General features: G+C 37.3%; 3 protein-coding genes across 4 annotated transcripts; 1 reads left to right on the top strand and 2 right to left on the bottom strand.

Annotated features, from left to right (window-relative positions):
* The first annotated feature begins 295 nt into the window (after positions 1–295).
* On the top strand, positions 296–5,839 carry LOC110416725 (alpha/beta-Hydrolases superfamily protein). The gene is given in 21 exon segments (XM_021428785.1): positions 296–685; positions 688–720; positions 723–746; positions 749–794; positions 885–1,082; positions 1,155–1,258; positions 1,349–1,417; positions 1,585–1,732; positions 1,957–2,039; positions 2,327–2,382; positions 2,799–2,935; positions 3,051–3,141; positions 3,242–3,307; positions 3,395–3,617; positions 3,800–3,901; positions 4,013–4,098; positions 4,198–4,320; positions 4,595–4,664; positions 4,747–4,838; positions 5,320–5,424; positions 5,504–5,839. Coding segments are annotated over 21 exon segments (2,181 nt in total). The 5' UTR covers positions 296–474; the 3' UTR covers positions 5,618–5,839.
* A 1,414-nt stretch (positions 5,840–7,253) lies between these two features.
* On the bottom strand, positions 7,254–8,805 carry AR781 (DUF1645-domain containing protein). Its single transcript, XM_021428784.2, is given in 3 exon segments — positions 7,254–7,601; positions 7,604–7,666; positions 7,669–8,805. Coding segments are annotated over 3 exon segments (1,101 nt in total). The 5' UTR covers positions 8,528–8,805; the 3' UTR covers positions 7,254–7,422.
* Positions 8,806–12,373: 3,568 nt separating this feature from the next.
* LOC110417275 (transcription factor, putative (Protein of unknown function, DUF547)) lies at positions 12,374–17,055 on the bottom strand. 2 transcript variants are annotated; one of them, XM_021429535.1, is made up of 12 exons: positions 16,346–17,052; positions 16,138–16,221; positions 15,598–15,699; positions 15,385–15,501; positions 14,933–15,173; positions 14,664–14,821; positions 14,222–14,583; positions 14,020–14,119; positions 13,700–13,759; positions 13,419–13,502; positions 13,212–13,328; positions 12,374–12,903 (listed from the first exon to the last, which is right to left on the bottom strand). In XM_021429535.1, the coding sequence occupies exons 2-12, from the start codon at positions 16,195–16,197 to the stop codon at positions 12,604–12,606; spliced, it is 1,701 nt and encodes a 566-aa protein (XP_021285210.1). In that variant the 5' UTR covers positions 16,198–16,221; positions 16,346–17,052; the 3' UTR covers positions 12,374–12,603. The 2 variants fall into 2 exon arrangements, with proteins under 2 accessions (XP_021285210.1, XP_021285211.1); XM_021429536.2 differs by lacking the exon at positions 13,700–13,759 and having other exon boundaries at positions 16,346–17,055.
* Between the last annotated feature and the right edge of the window lie 4,053 nt (positions 17,056–21,108).

Here is a 21,108-nt window from a genome sequence, read left to right on the forward strand (position 1 = left end):
AGCTCTTATATTTGGTTTGCTTCCTAGCTTCTCGACTTGAAAATTTCTTGGATCAGATCCAAAGGGTAGGTAGATCGAAGGAGGATCATTTTTCCGCTGCAAGTCTACTGAACTTGCGAGGCCCATGTTGATATTCTTTGACCATTTATGAGCTAATCAAAGCCCATTCAATTATCCCAAAAAGTCAATTGCTTAAAACTGTACAAGAAACGACAAAATCAGCCTCTTTTAACTAATGAATGTGAAGGACCCGGAAGAATAAAAAACAGGGGAAGCTCGATTTGTCTAGTGTACACCAAATGCATGTACGAGTTTGACTCGTAGAATCCGGAATTTGGGTTCGACACTGGAAGTCCAACTGACAACAAACCTTTGATTTCAAACACCGAACGGTTACGATGAATCCCGGATGACGCAAACTCTATGTACCTAAATACACCCGCTTACATGTGATTCCTTCGAGTTAAAGAGTCAATGGCTCTTTCGATCCTCACTCGGTTCTCTACTTATACTTCGGCATCGTTCTCTTCCACTCTCACCGTCAACCATTTCAGTAAAAGAACCATCTTCACTATCGCTACTAAGAAGAAGACTCAACCCCAGAGGTACAAAATAATGGCTTCTTCACAAGCTCAAGTACCGTTATCACAAGACCAAAAAATAACAGCTCCATACGGTTCGTGGAAATCCCCATCCCCGCCGACGTCGTTTCAGGCGCCTCCAACGGCTTGGAGGCACCGCCGTTGACTCCAAGGCCATCTCTTTTGGCTCGAGTCACGCCCTTCTGAATCAGGGTAACCTAAAGCCTTAAACCTGTTTAAACCCCAATGTTCCTTTGATGTTATTTTCACCTTGGCGACTAAGTTTTGGTTTTCCTTTTATAGACGGGCAGTTCTTGTGAAAGGAGCGGAGAAGCCTGGAGATGAACCTATTGATATTACGCCAAAGGAGTTTGCTGTACGGACAGTGGCTCAAGAGTATGGAGGAGGAGCGTTTAGGATTTCTGGGGATACTGTTGTTTTCTCCAACTATGTAGATCAGAGATTGTACAAGCAATCAATCAGTTCCAAAGGTTCAAATTTGTCACTGTATCCATTTTACTCTAAGTTAAGGTTTTGATTGGAATTAACTAATGTTACTGGGCTGCAAAGCAGATCTTGTCCTGTACCAATTACTCCAGATTACGGAGGACCGGTTGTGAGTTATGCTGATGGAGTTTTTGATTCAAGGCTTGACCGTTATATCACTGTAATGGAAGGTTAGACCTTTTTGATATGTTGCTTATCTCTAGTGTTAATGCGGTTGTCAGGTTGTCCTTTTTATTGATTCAACCTTAGTACCTTGATAGATCGCCGTGAAAGTAGTATAAATGCAACCACAACAATCGCAGCTGTATCACTTGATGATGGGAACCAAGGTATAAATTTCTCTGGAACTAAACCTGATCTTGATGTGAATTCTCTGTATTATGATATGGTTTTTCAGGGAGTCTGGGTTTTTATTTTTTCATGTTAATGTTGTCATTATTGTTGTTGTTTCACATTATTATAAGGCATGATTTTTGTTCCTATTGTCAACATTCAGAGCCCAAAGTATTAGTGAGTGGCAATGATTTCTATGCGTTCCCACGCTTGGACCCCAAAGGTGAAAGGATGGCATGGATTGAATGGAGCCACCCTAACATGCCGTGGGATAAAGCAGAGCTCTGGGTTGGCTATATTTCTGAGAATGGGTGCGCTGAATTCTTTCAGTGGTTTTATAGCTCTTCTTCAGCATTCTTTTCATTCCTATAACCATTTTCTGTCATTTCTTTGATTTTCTTCTTCAAATTGAAAGATTACTTGTTCTGTTCAGAGATGAGAGAATTCATGTTTTAGCCCAATTTTTTTTTATGAATGCTATTATTTTCTAGTACTATTAATATCATTGATATTTATTGATTGGTTTGTCATGCAGAGATGTGTGCAAACGTGTTTGTGTAGCTGGTAGTGATCCTAAAATTGTGGAGTCTCCCACTGAGCCAAAGTGGTCCCCAACAGGTATTCCATAATAATATTCTTAATAATGCGAACAACCTTAAATATGAAATATAGACTCTCGTGATATCATGCTTTATAAGCACTAAAATTTAGAGTTTTGCACGAATGAAATAATGTGTTCTTTGACATATGGGATGTTTTTGTTGCCTTGATGGGCTGATGAATTTGATTCTTTTATCTCTTTCTTTTGATTTTTTTTTCTGGTCTTATAGGAAAGGGATGATTTATGCATCACTTGTTTAATCATTTGATGAGTCAGATCCTTTACTATTTTTGAATTTGTGCAGGAGAACTGTTTTTCATAACAGATAGAAAAAGTGGATTTTGGAATCTCCATAAATGGGTAAGCTCACTCTTCATAATATTGAAACTGCAATTTTTTGCCAGCAGTATTAGCCCAATATTTATTGTTCCAACATTTTATATGATGCATCTTCATTTAAAGAATAATAATGCCAAGGTATCTATTGCTTGTTTAGTCCTTACACAGCCAACAGTTTTCAATAAATTAACAGCTTCTCAAACTTTTGTTTGTTGTCTGTTATAGTTATAACTAGTATTATAGATAATTAGACATCAATCTTGTTTTATAAATTACGTTATACTTTATAAATCTTTTTTTTTTTCTTTCTCACTTTTCCTCCTCTGAGGTGGTGTATCAGTGGTTTTCTGCATTATAGTACTTTGTGGGCTTCTCTGGTCAGACATCATGTAGATTGATCATCAGAATTCATCTCCTCTTATTATCTCTGGAAACAGGTTGAATCAAAGAATGAGGTGCTTCCACTTTATTGCTTGAATGCTGAGTTTTCAAGACCATTGTGGATTTTTGGAATGAATTCTTATGAGTTCATCAAGAGTGAGGTGGAAAAAACCTTGATTGCCTGCAGCTACAGGTAATTTTGACAAAATTACTGGACAACATACTCCAATATATGCATGAGTTTTGTTTTCGAAAAACCCATGTTATCTGGTTTATTGTTAATCAATACTCTGGACGTCTGGATGCAGGCAAAGTGGGAGGTCATATCTTGGAATTCTGGATGATGTTCAGGGTTCAATTTCTCTGCTTGATATTCCTTTCACAGATATAGACAATATTGTACTTTCAAATTCCTTATCATTTTCTGATATCACCTTTAAATTCATGCATAAGAAATCACAATGATGGTTTTTTAAGGTGACCGTTCTTGCTTTTGCAGACTTCATGGGACAACTGTCTGTGTGTTGAGGGAGCCTCTGCAACTCATCCTTCATCAGTGGCTAAGGTAAGGCTGTCATCTTCTCCTTATGTCAATAATATTGTGAAAAGCTTTAATGGCAGTCATAAACTCTGTCTTTTGTTGTCTTTGAAGGTGACTCTAGACGATCATAAAGTAAATGTAGTTGATTTCAAGATTATTTGGTCGTCTTCACCAGATAGTTTAAAGTATGAGTCCTACTTCAGTCTGCCAGAGTTAATTGAATTTCCAACAGAGGTTCCTGGCCAAAATGCCTATGCATACTATTATCCACCATCTAATCCCCTCTACCAAGCTAGCCAGGAAGAAAGGCCTCCATTGCTGTTGGAAAGTCATGGTATGATAATTGCTTATCTAGAAAGTTAGTGTAAAACGTCTTGCTGCTTGCTTTTATGGATGTCTAGCTTTCAATAAAACTTGTCCAACATAGGGCACCTTGCCTTGATGCCTCCAGTTCCTTAGCAAATTGTTTCTGTATTTGAATGCATTATGACATATATTTTATGTGATATATGGCAGGAGGGCCTACAAGTGAAACTCGTGGAATTTTGAACCTCAGCATCCAGTACTGGACTAGTCGAGGCTGGGCAATTGTGGATGTTAATTATGGCGGAAGCACTGGTTTTTTCTGCTTGCCTTTAGCAAATCATTCACACACACATGATCACTCACTTCTGTTTATATCTGATTTGATGTGATGCTTAGATTGACTTATATGGCATAACTTTGCAGGTTATGGGAGAGAATATCGTGAGAGACTTTTGGGGCAGTGGGGAATTGTTGATGTTGATGACTGCTGCAGCTGTGCTAGATTTTTGGTAATTTGTTGTCTGAATTTTAATTGTTTTCAAATTGTGATGGATGGAGATATATTATAACATTACTGAGTTGTAGTAATGCATGCTTCTTTTCTCTAGGTGGAGAAGGGGAAGGCAGATGATGAACGACTCTTTATAGCAGGAGGCTCTGCTGGTGGGTACACAACCTTAGCTGCCCTTGCTTTTAGGGATACGTTCAAGGCTGGAGCTTCTCTCTATGGTGTGAGTACTTGATTTCATAGTTATTTTCAATTGATTTTGGCATGGGCAATGGTATTCTGAGAAAAATTTGATTTTTAAGATTGTCATTATCACAGAAGAGGTGACTGGATCTTGAGTCTGGATGACCCTGTAAATAATTAAGAATGCAGTTGAAATGTCCTTCTGTTATCCTTATCTTCTTTATTTGTTGATACTGTACATATGTTTCCTTTAATCTTATGAACATGAGATGGAAAACTGACAGTTATTATATGGTGTGTTTCTCTGTGAACAGGTAGCTGACTTGAGCTTGTTGAGGGCAGAGACTCACAAATTTGAATCTCATTATCTTGATAACCTTGTTGGTAATTAGAAAGAAAAACCAATGCCGGATTTGTTTTTAAATTGTGTTCATTTATTGGATATCTTATCCATGACCAATTGCAGGAAGTGAGAAGGATTACTTTGAGAGGTCACCTATCAATTTTGTTGATAAATTTTCTTGCCCCATCATTCTCTTCCAGGGATTGGAAGATAAGGTACCAATGTTTTCTTCTTCAAGACTTCTTTTTTGGTCCATAGTAATGAAGATCAAGGGCTTTATTATTAATTCAGTGGTATTTCTGGAGACTGGCAGAATGTGCCATAAGACCACAGTTGAGGCTTTTTGTTGTTATTAATTCTCTTTCTTTAGCAAAACAGAAGAATTTGATTTGAAATTAAGTTGTGCACTAAGTAATAGCTGAGATCAAGTTAACCTGCCTATAATATTTATCACCTTCATTGCTTGAAAATATGTTTACGACAAATGTTATGCAATTTAAGTATGCTTCATTATGTATAATTTGTGCATTTCTTTTCCTTGAAGATCAAGGGGTTTATATAATTATTTAATTTGTGGACAACTAAGCTTGATGGTGGTTGAAACTTTGTTTCCATAAATTTTGATACATTAGGTTTGATGGTTCTGATCTTCCCGAAGTTGAAGTTTGAATAATCTTTATTCTTTACATGTCACAGGTTGTACCCCCTGATCAAGCTCGTAAAATCTACCAGGCATTGAAGGAAAAGGGTTTGCCTGTTGCTCTTGTGGAGTATGAGGGAGAACAACATGGTTTTCGCAAGGTAAATACCACCCTGCTTGTCGTCTTATTCCAAATTTTTGTCCGAGTGAAACATGATTTCTAATTCTCTACATGAACAGGCTGAAAACATTAAATTCACACTAGAACAACAAATGGTTTTTTTTGCACGGTTGGTTGGACGCTTCAATGTTGCAGATGAGATTACACCAATCAAGATAGACAACTTCGACTGATCACTTATAGAAACGTTTGGTTCTAGCATTTCAGTCATGGCATGAATCTTTGGTGTGACATATGACAGTTTTCTTCTTTTCAGGAAGCTTGTGATCTATCTGAAACTGAAAAGCAACTGGATATTTATCCTCTTCTCTGTGTAGAGTTATAACTGCTAATAAGATGGAACTACATTTTTTCAATGACTCTATAGAAACCTTAATGATTTTCTTTAGACATCATTCAGAATATTGCATTTGGGTATTAATTGATCAGATGATCTACGTCTGCCTCACCTCACCATCACCTCACAGATTCGAGGCTTTTCACACCTGTCTGCATACGGATGTTGTTACTCCTCTCAAGTCAAACTCTAATAAATAGATGCTGGTCCTATTTGTGTACTATCTAGATGAGCTGCAGGTTGCTCCAGCCTTTGCATCCAAACTCATATGTCCCGCTACTCCCACCGACAAGTCTGATTGAATTCTATCTTGCCTAATGCTTTCATATTGTAAGCATCACCTTTTCGGACCCACTTCTCAGTTTCTCTACACAGATCGATCCGACATTGTCCACGATGTTTTCATCAGGCGACAGATCGATTTTGTACCTTGCCACACCATCCTTTTATCAGGCGAGGAACTCGTGGCCAGGTTTTTGTCCGTATAGTATTATCTTGTCTTCCTTGTTTCTTCCCCTCTCAAATCCAATTTCCTGGTCCCAGCCCAGCTCTCTCTTTTATTTCAGTAAGGCAATTAGGCTTTAGCCATGTGACTGGGTCTTTCTGATATCAGGATTAGTGGGTTGGCATTAAGACATCTGACATTTGTTTCATTGCAGATAATGCCTTCCCACTTCTAGAAGTTGACAAATACCCTTTACCATATCTAGCCGACTATATTGTATTTTAATGGCAAAATCAAATCTATTCCCGGTCATTTATCTCAATCTATTAGTCTCTGGTTTTCTTCTGCAAGCCTGTAATCTTAAAGAAAACAATGAAAATTGTCAGGGTATGAGGTTTCCAGGTATTTTGTATTGGTATAGCAGCATATTTAAACTGCAAAATGGATTTGAAGTCGACAAGCCAGGCATTATCCCAATTTAAGTTATGTCTTCTAGAATCAATCTTTTTCTAGTTAAATATCGTGGACTAGAGGTCACGATTAGTACCTGTATTTTATTTTCTTTTCAAATTGTTGTTTTATTACCAAATTGATACCATAATACTTTCTTGGTAGGATGCGTCCTGTTTGGGTTTGTTGAGCCCTAAAAGATGGATAGATCCAAGTTACAAGGTATAAGAATACGATTGTTCATCTGTACTTTGGGGACTGCAATTAAAGAGATTTATATATGGAATGGTACTCTGTAAGTTTAACTTATTATAAATCAAGTTCGTATACTTAAAACGTTATAAAGTTGGGGCGTGTTTGGGCTAAATCACATGTTAATTAGATGATTTATTTATGATATAAATGTATCCTAAATCACGTCCTATTTGGCTTTTGTTTATGGGGCTTAACCCTTTCATTCGATCCATTTTTAGCATTGACTAAAGTTCATTGTATTGCCTTTTTTTGGGCCCTTGCTCATCATTAACGGGGTTTAATGGGGACGGCGCTACCAAGCCTTGGGAATTTAATGGAAGGCTTTGATTAGCATGCAACACGAAAATTTTCATTGATTTGCAGACAACTCATGATTATTGTTCCTCGTACGAATTCTACACTTTCAGAGGAATAATCAAAAGGATAATCTTTACAACAAACAAATGAAATGATCACTTGGAATAAAGTAATGGAGGATCGATGATGATGGTTTATGAACGTGTGAGTGTTCCAAATCCGTTGGCAAGGGCATGGACGGCAGGATTGAACGCTAGTCTCCCCAGGATACCTTGTTTGTATGGCAAGAAAGTTTTCTTCTTCATGTCCTCGGATACCGCTTTGTTCGTTGTGTAATGTAGCTCATGAGCCGATATTTTTCTTCTGGAACGACTGAACCAGAGCTGTCGGTGGATCGGAAACTGCTGGAATTCTTGGTATCAGCTTCGGGTTTCTTGAAAAAGCTGATGAGAACTTCCTGAATGGATCTTTATCCGTCGCACGTCCCTCGGATGCGCTTCTGAACAACAGGAAATCTCTTAATCTCCATTTTCTGGAAGAACTCTTAGACGAGGTTGAAGGCAAGGAAGGCTTTGAATTCAATGGTGATTGCTTGGTGGTTTCACGTTGCTGCTGTTTCTCTTCTTCTTCCCATGGATATTCAGATACTCTATAAGGAGAAAGGGATCTTGTTGCTCTACGGCTTGAATTCCTTGATGAGAAATCTTGAACTCTTTCTCTTCCTCTTCCATGTTCTGTATCATTTCGACTACTTTCGATAGCAGTTGCAAAAGGGTCCCGGTCCTTTTTCTTTCTTGGTGAAAAAGCTTCACGGATAATCTTTTTACCTTGGGATAATGCTGATCTTGGCGACCTTGGTGATGACAAAAGTGGGCTTTTCTGGTTGCACTCGTCAACCTGTAACCGAGGTGGAGGCTTCAAGGGCCTGATTTTCCCTCCATCAAAGAGTTCTTCAGCTGGGAGAGATGTTTTCTCCAAGGCCTCACTAAAATCAAAAGCGAAATCATCTTCTTCCTCATCATTTCCAGTTGCTCTTGGTGACTTTGGTGTACCTGGCTTCTCTTCCCAATCAAAAGGAATCGCCAAGGAGCTGCTTCCTATGCTGCTTTGCCTATCTTTCATCATGGAGAATCTATCAAATTCACGATAGAACTCAGACATTCGCGAGGGACTCGTCGGCGCACTGAAGAAACAGTCACCAAAACGTTTAGGCGTAGAAGGAGCACTCGAGCGAGGAGATGATCTAGTGCTGTTGAAATCAAAATCCATAACCGGCGCAGCTGGTATCACCACTTCCATTCTTTCTTGTAAAAATTCTGATCAGTTTCCTCTATGATAGCTAGGCCAAGTTGGTTATGGAGCAGCGTGGCAAGCCAAAAGGTTGTTAAAGGGCTTAGATATAAAAGCAGACGAGAGGAAACAAGCGAGAAATATCAGAGAGAGAGAGAGACAGCTGGTACAATAGAAGGTAGAGCTTTTTGACCAGGCAGCCGCCTTTTAATACCAAGCGAATTTCATGTCTGATTTTCTATACTCAATCACGGAATATGGCTTTCTCGATTTGATTCTTCAATCACATGGGGGACGCTTGTTTATTTATAGTTTGTTTCTTAGGCAAGAGGCTGGGTAATACGAGCGTTCACGGTGACCCACCAAGGTTTTAATTTTCCGTGAAGCACAAGTAGACATGGACGTATAATCGTATTTTAAAATAGATAAAAATCCTCATCCATTTCTTTTTTACATCATGGATGCCATCATTTGTAGCTTTTCGTCCAAGTATGATATGATTTTAACAGTAGCCTTGGGGTCAACAGCGTTACAAACTTCACCTGGAAATGGCGTCAGGGATTACCAAAATCTGTGGGGAACTCCTGGAAATTTACCCAATTCCTGATAGATTTTGACAGATCCCAGATTTTTCAAGTCTCTCCCATGAATGTAAACGAAAGCTCTAGTTTTGGTGATATGCAGTTTTCCTATTGGTACCTGTGTCTATACCATAGAGAAAGAAAGCGATGCAACCGACCTAATCAAATTGGATAAACACGTAATTTATTACAAGCTCTCATTGTCTCATTTGTTCATATACTGCACATGACTCCCATTTAAAAGTGAAAAGTTGAAGATCATTGGCTGCAGGGGTTTCGTGGAATGGGGGCGTATATATTTAACCTTAAGAATTAAGATTACGGAACCATTAGCTAATGATCATCAGTTCCATTTCCATAATTATGGAGCTTAAAGTTTTCACACAGTGTGAACATGCTTCTGCTATGGGCAACAGATGTGATGACCCCTGAATTGCTCATGTTCTTGACATTGGATTAGTAAACTTTTTTCTGTTTATAATATATATTATCTGCAAGTGGTGAGTAACAACAAACATGTGCTAAATAATTTACTATTATGACTGATTCATGAGTTCTAGATGGTTAGACTTTTGTGGGTAGAACACTTCCAACATTCTAAATGAGATTAGGCATAGGCTGCGTTTGGTTTGGTGGCAGCTTTTTGAGGCCTTTGTCGCCTATGTCGAAAAATCGTTTACTTGGAGCTCTAGTAAGCTAGCAGACAAAAAGCCCATCAAACCACAGCTCGTAATCCCAATTTTTTTTCCATTTCGCTGCCGTCAAGAGCAATGGATAGTGAAAGAAAAGAGGAGTAAGCATGAATACAGAGACTCATGTGCAACGACAGATTTGGCCACATTGCCTGCTTTGTCTCGGGTTGAATGGGCTTGGAACGACTTCTGCTGGTTTGGTTTAGTTCATCGCAGTTTTGCAACATAAATAGAGACCTTACTTCTCATTACCTAGGGCAGTTCCAGGTTCTGATGGACTCAGGAATACTTGCCGAATCTTTCTTTTATTCGGCCAGCAACTCAATTTCAGGAAAAGACTGGATCCAACCAGGGTCATGTAGTGGACTTTACGATTAATTTAAGCCCATTTTTATCTTGGTCAATGGCCCAGGAAAAGTTTGGGCAGCTCCATTTCTTTTTAGGCCAGTTAGCCCAATTTTAGAAATAGACTGAACCCAACTAGTGTCAGTTAGGGGGACTTATGGATTGATTTTAGCCCATTTGAAGCTTCGTGAATGGCGGAAAAACCGTTTAGGTAGTCCACCCAAAACTCTGGTTGTTTTTATCTGATTTATTAGAAATTAAGTTACTTGAAATAAAGAAAGCAATACTACCATGTTATATCTAAAACAACTTCAACTTTATCAGTATTTCCCTGGAAAAACAAAGCTGACAAGTTATCGTCCACCCTGAAAAAATTTACTGCAATGAATTTATAATACTCAATATTCCACATCTGATATGAATGTAATTGTTAAGACCTATATAACAATCTAAATCTATTATTATTAGCAACTTGAGCTTAAACTTTTGAGGGTTACGTGGTTTAGACTCAAAGAGTTGCTAGGTCAGTGATTGGACTTGGGTTATTACAAATGGTATTAGAGCTTGCGTCAGTTCGATGTGAGCTTTCACATTACTGTGGATGTGATGTGTGGATGTGATGTGAACTGTAGATGTGATAAGTGGTCTTGATGAGGATATCAAGGATTTGAGTGGATAGAATTGTGATATCCAACATCTCATATTTGATGTGAATGTGATTGTTAAGACCTATATAACAATCTAAGTCTACTATTATTAGTAATTTGAACTTAAACTTTGGAAGACCACGAGTGCCTCTCACCCACAGCACACAGTTGACAGGCCTTCCCTTCCATCCAACACTTACAAATTCTAATAAGAACTCTTTCAGTTCATCATTTAACTTTTGTACCTGGTTCAGCAGCCAAAACAAAATGCTGCTATGAAATAAAAATTGATAGCATTCATTTGTACAAACAAAAGGACGTTATAATTTAGGGCCACTGCCCTGGAACGCATGGCATGGCTTAAGTCAGTTTCATCTGTTTTTTTTTATCACGACAGCATATGTTACACGAGTAATTCAATAGTCGATGTACGAGAAGCACCAGAAAAAGTAAAAGGCTTTACAGCTTTAGCTTTGATTTTTATTGTTGTGACAATCACTTTGCAAAAGCTCGAATGTTCTTTGCTCCCATGTAGCTGATACATATAGTCCACATGGTCGTATCATATGGGGGGGACAAAGGTCAGGACCACTTCACTTTTGCATTAAATTCACTGTGAGCCTAAGACAAAGTTTTGATTCCAACAACCTTCTTTCCAGGGTTTCTCAACAGTTGGACACCACTGGTTTTATAGTGAACCACGATGATTGGAGCCCCGGCCTTAGCTAGTTCTGTGGGTGGTCTTATACAATTCGTAGGAAAATATCTGTCTGTGTTACTTGAGAATAGGCAACAGATTAATAGGAATGTATCAGACACGGATTATTCAGTTTTTTCTGAGTAACTTTGCCTTCATATCCACTTGGAGTGTTTAATGTGAATTCGACTTGGATATGCCAAGAAAATGGAGGTGCTGATGTATTAGTATTATCAAGGTTTGGTTTGGTGGACAAATATAGTCAAGCAATCAAATTAGACTGCTAGAATTGTTATTGCTCTCCAATGGTTGTCAAACAAACGTCATAATCAGTTTTCAACTGGTATTGCTCTTCAATCGTTGTGCAAACGGGTCATAATCAATGGTATAGCAGCAGCTAGCAGAGAAATGGCACCTTAGCATTCCACGCATTGATTAAACAACTAAGGCGATTTGGGAAAAAAAAAAAAAAACTGGGCTGCTTCTTATGGACCACACAAGAGGTAAAGTTTGGTATCAGTGGGGGTTTTCCTGCATCAGATATATATCAGTAGCTTTCGTTGGATGCAAGGCTTCGCATTTATAATTGGAATTCCATTTCTGTTTCTATTTAAAAGAGGCATCAATGCATGCTGATCTATTAATACTCCGGACAGAATATGGGGTTGTCACTGCTTACACCTAACTTTCTTGAATGAAACTTCAGACTCTTGTTGAATTATCATTGTCAACTAGTTGGCAATCCTCTCAAAAGCATTCATGGTTCCTCTCTTTTCAGTGATGATCGTTGAAAACCTGGATTACTATCCATATGATGATTATTCAATTGAGAACTCTAGATCATCCTGCGATATAGTTTGAGGCATCGATCTTACAGATAGAGTAGGCACATATTGGAAAAATAATCACTTTTTCTGTATAGCTCTTCCCAATGCGTACTTATTAATTACATGCAAAAATCCCCTGATGAACATTCCTGTCACAACTACTTACAATTAAAGATAGGAGAGACTATATTACACCTTTCGGTTTTACATCTAACCTAAGACTGTGTACAAAAGCAATACTCTAACAACCTTAAAACTGTGTAAGCAAAATTTTAAGTGAAGACAAAATAAATTTATTATGTGCATAAAAGGTACCTAAAGCTGAACTCATACGGCATAATTTGAACAAACTGTGAAAGAGACTCACTTTTAGCTCTTTCAAGATACTTAATTGCTTCTTTACCTAGTTCACTAGGTAATTGCAGGCAAATCCAGTCAAGCAACGAATCCAAGTCCTTAGCAAAATCAAGCAAGTACCAGTCCAACAGCTTTGGGATTGCAAACTTGGTTGACGAAATTCCAACTGCAGCCTGTAAGTACTCTCTCTTTGCCACTTCCAATTCATTCTCAACTTGGGAAGCAGTATATACTCGCACCTTCATTTTGACAGAATTGATAAATCAATAAACAGCACTATATGGTGTCAGTACGTGCAATGCTAGCAACTAAAATGGAGCCAAAAAGCAGAGAAAGAAGAAGAAAACAAGTTGCTAATGATTTGTAGATAAAACAACATCAAGTGCCCGTGAATAATGATTCTTATGTAAAAAACTGGCTGATGCATACAGTCAATTATATAAGTGAGGACCACTGAAAGACTTGTAATTATCCCAAAAGTGGATGCTGACTGAGTGGAGAAGTAAATAAAACCTAGCTTCTCTTTCATACAAAGTTACAAACTTACGGCAGGAGAGGACCAGCTTCCACATGAGAGGGCAAATGTTACCAATGGTTCAGATAATTCCAATCCAAACATGCTCCTGGCAGTCATTTCATCATTTTTGACACCCTTTGAAAAGACCTGAGCAGAATTCAAGTGTAAGAAATATAACAAGGAAGACTTGATTATCATGCTTTAATTGCAACACAGCTGAAATAAGGTACCACTTACAAATTTTGAGTGGTAAGGCAATCTGAGAATGAAATGTTCAATAGTTATTGCATTTAGCAAGCGTCCCCCAACATTTATTGTTGCCTGCGTCATAAAGAATCGTGTGAAAAAATACTGACTAAATGCAATATTACAAGTTGATTTGCATTGCAAATTGACTTATGGGAGACTTTTCATCTATAGAAGGTTGACGTGGTTGCATATGAAACATAACACTATCCTAAGAATCACTGAAATGCACCAACATTCTAACAAAACCATGTTTTCTGGTACATCCATACCTTTCTCATCAATTCCACAACCATCTTTGGGCTGTCTGGTACTCCATGTTCTAAGAACGCCTGAATCACAATCATGCAATAAATAATTCCATCTACTAGAGTAAACCAGGCATATGATGGCAGAAACAAAATGCACCAAGAGATAGACTACCACCATGAGAGAGTGTGGGGTTGGGAGCCCATAGTTTAAACTTTCAGAAATTCAGGTGAAAATGCTAGTATGAAAAAATCAGTTTGGATCTTAATACATATTAAGCCAATAGTTAACATGTAATACTACCCAATTTTTCAATTTATATTCACAGATTTCCTTCACATACATTCATCATGCAGGAATTGTAGACATTTATCCAGAATGCAAGTTTCTCCTGATGGTTGAGGTTCAGCAAGTTGGAGGAGGCAAGTCTGTCCAGGAGGAGTCTGAGAATGCAACAAATAAAACCATGAGAATTCTTTGGAAACTGGAAGATGCTAAAATACATCAAGGGAACAAAGAAACTAATCTAATAACGGGCAACTTACTTCAACCTGCGCAGCAGAAATAAAGAATTTGATGTTCGGTTTGGATTGATTGAGCTAGCATCAGTTGAAAATAAATTCTTATATGGACCGATATCTCTCCTTCCAAAATTTGAACAAGTACCATAAGGATCCCGAAATTCTGTCTCTTCACTGCTTTCTTGGGACCCTAACATTGATATTGAAGGAAAACCTTCTGCAGTGGACTTTCTTTTTGTTGAGCTCATTCTTAAGAAAATGCTGGATAAGCATTTTACAAGTTCCTCAGAAACTTTATTCGGTTCATCGTCTCCCAACTGTTTCTTATCTGGAGTGCTAATAATTCTTGCTTCTGTATTATCTCGGTCTCTGATTCTGCATTCTAGCTGAACATGTAAAAGAAGTCATATTCATATAACTGCAAATAAGTCTACTATAACTTGATAGAATTGACACTGGTTCATGCCTGCAACTTTTGGGGATCTAGACTTTTCTCTGGTGGTTTTGAATCAATCAGAGGTCTCTTCACTGGAGTTCTTGCTGATTGGCTTTTATGTACCAAAGATCCCTTGTTGCTCTTTGTGGAATTAGAACAGGACTGGTTCTCTTTTCCTCTTCCATCATCTGAAAGAACAATGAGGAGTAAGTTTTAGAGCCTACTTCCACTTCAATACCAATTCAATAGGTGTATGTATCAAATGTTAATGGCATTATTTGAACAACCCAAAAGCTTACCCGAAAAGGATTGCAAATGCCTTGCCATGGATGTATCTCGAGTTAAAATCTTAGGTTGCTCAGGTTTAGGACTCTTATCGAGGCTAGGCTCACACAAATCAGCTGAATTGTCCTTGTTCCTTTTTGACGATGATATATAGACAGCTTCTTGATACAAGTCCTGTCTAAAGTGAACCACCTGTTCTTCGAGCCGGACAACCTCCTCTTCCAGTACTGCCACTTCTGCTAAAAGCTCCAATGTCTACAAAACAGAATCCAGCGTTAGAATTCCCGTTTAAAAAATGTCAAAATGTGCAATACGATCACTTCCTCTGCTTCTTCCTTCAAATTTCTTTAACTGCAATGGGCGTTAAGGATCCTTTTTTCCAATTGATCATTTCTTTAAATTATTGAAAAAGAAAAAAATAACAAAACCCAAGGTGAGGAGTCAATAAGATGGTGAAATTACTAACAGAAGGAGGGAGATACGGCGGAAGACGAGGTAAAGCTCCCAAAGGCCTATTAAATGCTCTCTCCAGAGCTCTGTGAATGTTCTCTTCCTGTCTCAGTTTCTTCTTCAGTTTATCAACCTGATCAATAAAAGAGATGAGAAAATGAAGTCCTAGAGTGAATTGTTGTACGAAATAAAAAAACTTGAAACACCGTCTGAGAACAGAAGTCTATACATCTTGTTGTAGGGCCATTTTTCTCTCTTTGCTTGAGGCTCGTCGATTTTTCATTGCCTTTGTGGCAACTGTTGGCTTCGTCCCCTGCATTTCTACCTTCTCCTTCAAAGAAAAAGAGTTACAAACAGTCAGCTATTCTGCATATCAGAATAAGATAACGGAAGAATCACAGAACTACTAATAAACCAGAACCAAATCATTGTCTAATAAGGAATGAAGGTGCCCGGAGGATTTCTTGTGGCAGCAGGGAAGTTCACAATCCCAGGGAATGGTATAGAAGAGTTCTTTCATTTAAGATTTAAATTGGAAAAAACCCACCTTGGATTCCAATGAAAGATGCTTTCTTTTCAAAAATTTCCAGGAGCTTTGAGCCCCTGGAGAGCGTCTCCTTGAAATTCAAGATAATTGAGGAATAATTACATTCCTCTATACGGTACAAACCGTTTTTCAAAACAACATAGTAATAAAATAATAACCAGTAATCCAGGGACCCCAGTGTAGCCATTGATTAAATTCTTGATGACTGTGATTAGTGATTACTTTTTCATGCTTCCCTGGAACTTTCCTAGACTGCAGAGACGCCCTGACTCTGGTATTCATTTTCTTATCACTTCACTACCAAATCTGCAAAAAAAAAACACAATTAAAATTCAATAAAGATAACACAAACAACAATAACAATAAGTTAAATGCAAAAAGAAAATTCAAAACGTCACCAAAATAAACAGAGGGTGATCAGATTCCAGACCTTTTAACAGAAAAAAGGTAAACTTTCCATTACAAAACCGACAAACTTCAATGCCTCCCGGCAAGTAAGACTAAATGACAAAAGCTTTAAGATTTTAACATCATTGGAAGAAGCAACAGCAACACAACTCTAACGAGAACAAGTTAGTAGGCTACTAGGTTTGCAGCAGTGTCTTGCTTGGAAGATTATACTTAAAGCAAACAAACAGAGAGCAAGCGTCCTAAATGAAAGGTGAAGTGGAGGAAGAGAAAGATAGAGCTTTGCAAAAGGCAAAAAATGCGCATCTTGGAAACAAGATAGAGCCGGACATAAACTCCACGCAGAAACACTGCGTCATCATGAATCAACGTGCGTCTTCTCTTTCCCCACTCACTACTACTAATAGCATCCTTCACATCCCATTTTTACCCACATTGCCCCTCAAAGCTTTCTCCTTTTAAGATTCCAGAAGAACTGCATGAGCCTTTTTCCTTCATTCAGTTTTGCTAAAAAGAGTTAAAAGGAAGTGGCAATGATATATGATGGTGGGTTACTGGGGTTGACTCCATCTCTTTGGAATGAGAGCTATTTTTCCCTTACTTGGCTCGTGAAAAAAGGAAAGGTTTTTTGCTATAATGGCAGAAAATGGGGTTTGGGTTTGAGAATTTGAGAGGTTTTGGAGGCAAGCGAGTGTTGTTTGTGACCTTTGTGCCTTAATAATTTGAAAGTAATGGGCTGGTCTTTTGTAGGCAAAAGCTGCACAAATCACATGTTTGCCAACTAAACAGTAATTGGGTGTCCTGGAAGACTTGCTGATAGGCAGTATATGGGGTTTATTTAATTCTCTTCCCCTTTCTTATTGCTTCCCCTCTATTTATTTATTTCTGACTTGCATCTTCAATTTACAATTCTAAATCAATTATATATATTATTTTTATGGAATTCAATTATTAATTACGTGAATTGTAAAAAATTATTAGTCCAAATAATAATAAATGAGCATTAACACCTTGTATTTAGACAATTGAGTTTGACCCCTTTTTTTTTCCTTTACATGTAAACTTTACTTGAAAGATCACTGTAACTTCCTTGTTTAAAGCATATACATTGAACCCTTCCCATAATACTTGTTATATTCCCTTATTAGATAATCAATTATGTAATATAATTAAGTTATTGCAGTGCTAAATTAAGATGGAAAATATGTTTTTATTTAAAGAAAAAAAAAGGTATAAAATGAAAGAGAAGAGAAGCAATATCCTCAAAGGACAAAACTACAGTCTTTCATGAATGCAGGGCGGTAGTCCACGACCAACGCCACAAAATAATAATAAAAAATTAATTGCAAAATTTATTTTTTTCTCATCAAAAAATATAAGGTAGAAAAAAAAGGAGAAAAAAACCAATTAATGACGTGGAAATTTAAAATTCTTACACGTAAAGAAAAAAAAGGGTAAAATCCCCACGTCTTGTGGCGTTTTCTTTTTTAAAAAAAAAATCATTATTAACCCTTTTACAGTCTCAAATAAATATATTATTAATTAAGGGTTGTTCTATTATTTCTAGGATTATTTGGTATTTATGTCTATATATATATATATATATTTATTTATTGTATTTATTTATTGAAAGGGAGATGGTATGTACAGATGGAATTTGCTGCTATTATGATGAAAGTTGGCTGGGAGGATGAGGAATGGGAAAGGCAAAAGTTGTTTTTCTTTGAATTTTTTGAGATATAAATGAAATGGACACACCAACCATAGCCATGTGATGTCGACTCTCAAAGCACCCATTTGTTTACATTTGATTTAATGTTCATATCAGTATTAGCTAGCTGTTGAGATTTCAGTCACCTTTTTAACATTTTTAATCATGTAAATATAATAATTATCTTTTCATTTATGATCAATTAATTTTAAATCAAATATCCGTCTTAAAAAAATTAATATGATATAAAAGTTGGTATTATATATAAATTCATAACTTATAATAATGAAAGAAATTATACATATTTTAAATTAAATTAAATATTCATTTTAAAATTTCAAGATAAACATTCAGGGTCACAAGAGTTTTATTATTTAAATTGACAAGAAGTTATCAAAAGTCCTAATCATAAAACAATTATGAAGAAAGCCAATTGGGTTGAGATAAGTATTCAATTAATGCAAACAAGATGTTTAATTTCCTATTATTTAAATGTAATTATTGTAAATTCTTTAGTAGTGACAGAAGAACAAGACAAGATAATGGACTGGTATAGATTATGACAATGACTAATCACTTTGTTAGTGAAAAGAGATGTTATCATGTTTAAAATACCAGCAAAGGACATCAAAATAATGGTACTAACCAACTAATTCCTTCTGACCAATACTATATAATATCTTGCAGATGTTGATGTATGAAAACCTAACTCATCTTAATCTTAGTTTGGTAGCAATCCTTAGTTTTATGTTGGTAAAACTTAAAATTATGAACCAAAATCACAATGATTACATAGCATTAAAGGCTTTCTATTGGATTTCTATTGGACTTAATTTACTAAATAAGGAGTTTTCCCGCTTAATCTGTCCATCTAGAGCAAATATATCTTAATATAATGAGCATGGTTTGACCAAGAATAACCCAGAATCAAAATGGGAAGAGAAAGGTAAATTGCAGGAATCACCAGGGACATTGAGACAGGGTTGCTTGTGGTTATCAGCTGGGACCAACTGGGGGCAGGACCATTCTCCATAGATGATGAGATGTCAATCTCAATCGATATAATAACTCTGATATGCTATCAAGTTATGTTTGGTTGAAAAGTTGGGGGGGGGGGGGGGTTGGTTTACATCATAATCTGCATAACACAACAAAACATGGGCTAATTATTTTAGAGATTAAAAACTCATTGAAATCATTGTCAGCGTCTGTCTGCAAATTTCTTTTCTGTTAAATCACAATTATTAATGTATGATAGCTTCTCTTTCCATTGCATTAAGGCAATAAAACGGGGAGAGAACATATAGATTTCTCCTCAAAATCTGTCTCCAAATCTATATGAATCGTCAGATGCAAGAGCTGTTGACCGTATATGGAGAATATTGGTGTCAGGATTGAAGTGTTCAACAGGGAAATCCTAGTTCTTAAGATTGAAAATTGGCCAGTAGCCTCTGTAGCTGGGGGAAGAATGGGGGGCTAAGAAGACAGCTACAATCATCTGTCACAAGTCAAAACTGCAGGGAAAAAGAAAAATGTCATTGTTAATCTCTGTACAGTCTTTAGCAACTTGAAAGCTGTAAGGAAAAAGATGTAAACAATTTGTCCAGAACAATGCTGACTGTTTGACACTGCAATGGCTACCAGAGTGATTGGAGACCATTTTTCCATCCCTTATGGGCCATGGTGGAAGCTTGAAATAGGTTTCTTTCTTCAACCTCTTTGGATGGATCTGTCACCAAACATTATTTTTCTCATTACAAAGCAAAGACATTAGAACTCAGGACCTACCAAAGTACCCACATCTCGTTTCTATTTCAAATTTTCCTCCCGTTCCATAGATAAGCCTAGGACGAATTGGGTTCTGTTAACATCCGGACAACTGCTTTGAGCGAATTCTAATTGTCTAGTAATTAGTTGGCAAGCCATAATTTAGTAATGCTCCTATAGGGTATGGTGAAAAGGGTGGGATTGGAGTAAACTCTTCAAAAACTTTTAGGAAATGTGTGAAACTATAGTGTAGGTAGGTCCCTGTTGAGTCCCCAAAGGAGAATACGAGTAGGTCTATTGAGAGACAAGAAGAATCATTAATTGGTAATGAGTAATGTGACTCGCCACCAGAATTCTATCAGGTTTCCGCTCCTCAAAAGATTTTCCATTGGTCTGCTCCTGGATTAGTAGGGCTTCTGGTATAAGTTACAGAAGGGAAAATGGTGGTCAGGAATCCATGAGGACCATATACCCCACGAAGACATCTGCCTATACATGTCTTCTTAAAAAATATTTTTATGGGTCTAAAGCTTTTTCAGTCTGAGCACTTTTTTGTGATGAGTGCCACTAAAATCATTGTACGTCTTTCACCAAAGCTGTCGTCTTCCTTTTCTTTTTTTTCTTTCTTCCTTCTTAATCCTTCATCCTGAGTTCATGATGTTGCATCATCAGACAATTGAAAAGTGGTTTTTCAATTAAAGCAGCGTCACTAACTCCAATAAGACAACTATCATTGCATTGACATGCCCGTCGAGATCAGAATTTTCAACATTGCCTTAGAACGTAATAGACGAAAATCTCTACATGAATGATTGATGGTTGAAATATAACAATAATTCAAGTAATGCACATTAATCCTTAGATTTAGGAATTAGAGTCATTGGAAAATGGCAATGGACCATATCACCATAGTCTCCAATGTGTTGATGGTTGAAGATATATCTAAGATCAGGGTCATTGCCATCAAAGGCAGTGGTCCTGCTACCAGTGGAAGCTTGGAGAGTCCATCCATGGGTTTCTGGAGTCTTAACTTTCAAAGTGGGAGAGCCAGGCCAGAATAGAAAATATTGGACGGGCATTGGATTTGTGCAGTAGCCCTGAATCCTGATAAAAGGGCAAAAGCAGCTGCATGCTAAAAGGTATCTCTTTAATAAGTGGCATGAATCAAAAGCTACTTTGGCTTGGGGCTCCAAGTCTGTCAGGATGATTATTGTTTTATGGAGCTTAATGATAATGCTTTGATGAAAAAGTAATTTCATTGCGCAATCGGAACAAAGGATCAAGCTGGTATGATTTTCACCCTGGTG

Source organism: Theobroma umbraticum, unplaced genomic scaffold (genome assembly GCF_002168275.2).
Source record: "Theobroma umbraticum cultivar Fairchild unplaced genomic scaffold, ASM216827v3 scaffold_51.0, whole genome shotgun sequence".
Taxonomy (NCBI): Eukaryota; Viridiplantae; Streptophyta; class Magnoliopsida; order Malvales; family Malvaceae; genus Theobroma; species Theobroma umbraticum.

Coding starts and splice junctions, on each gene's coding strand:
- LOC110417275 (XM_021429535.1), bottom strand. CDS start 16,197: ATGAATACCAGAGTCAGGGCGTCTCTGCAGTCTAGGAAAGTTCCAGGG. Junction 14,120..14,221: donor TTTCTGCTGCGCAGGTTGAA/GTAAGTTGCCCG, acceptor TTGCATTCTCAG/ACTCCTCCTGGACAGACTTG. Junction 12,904..13,211: donor GAAGCTGGTCCTCTCCTGCC/GTAAGTTTGTAA, acceptor GTCAAAATGAAG/GTGCGAGTATATACTGCTTC.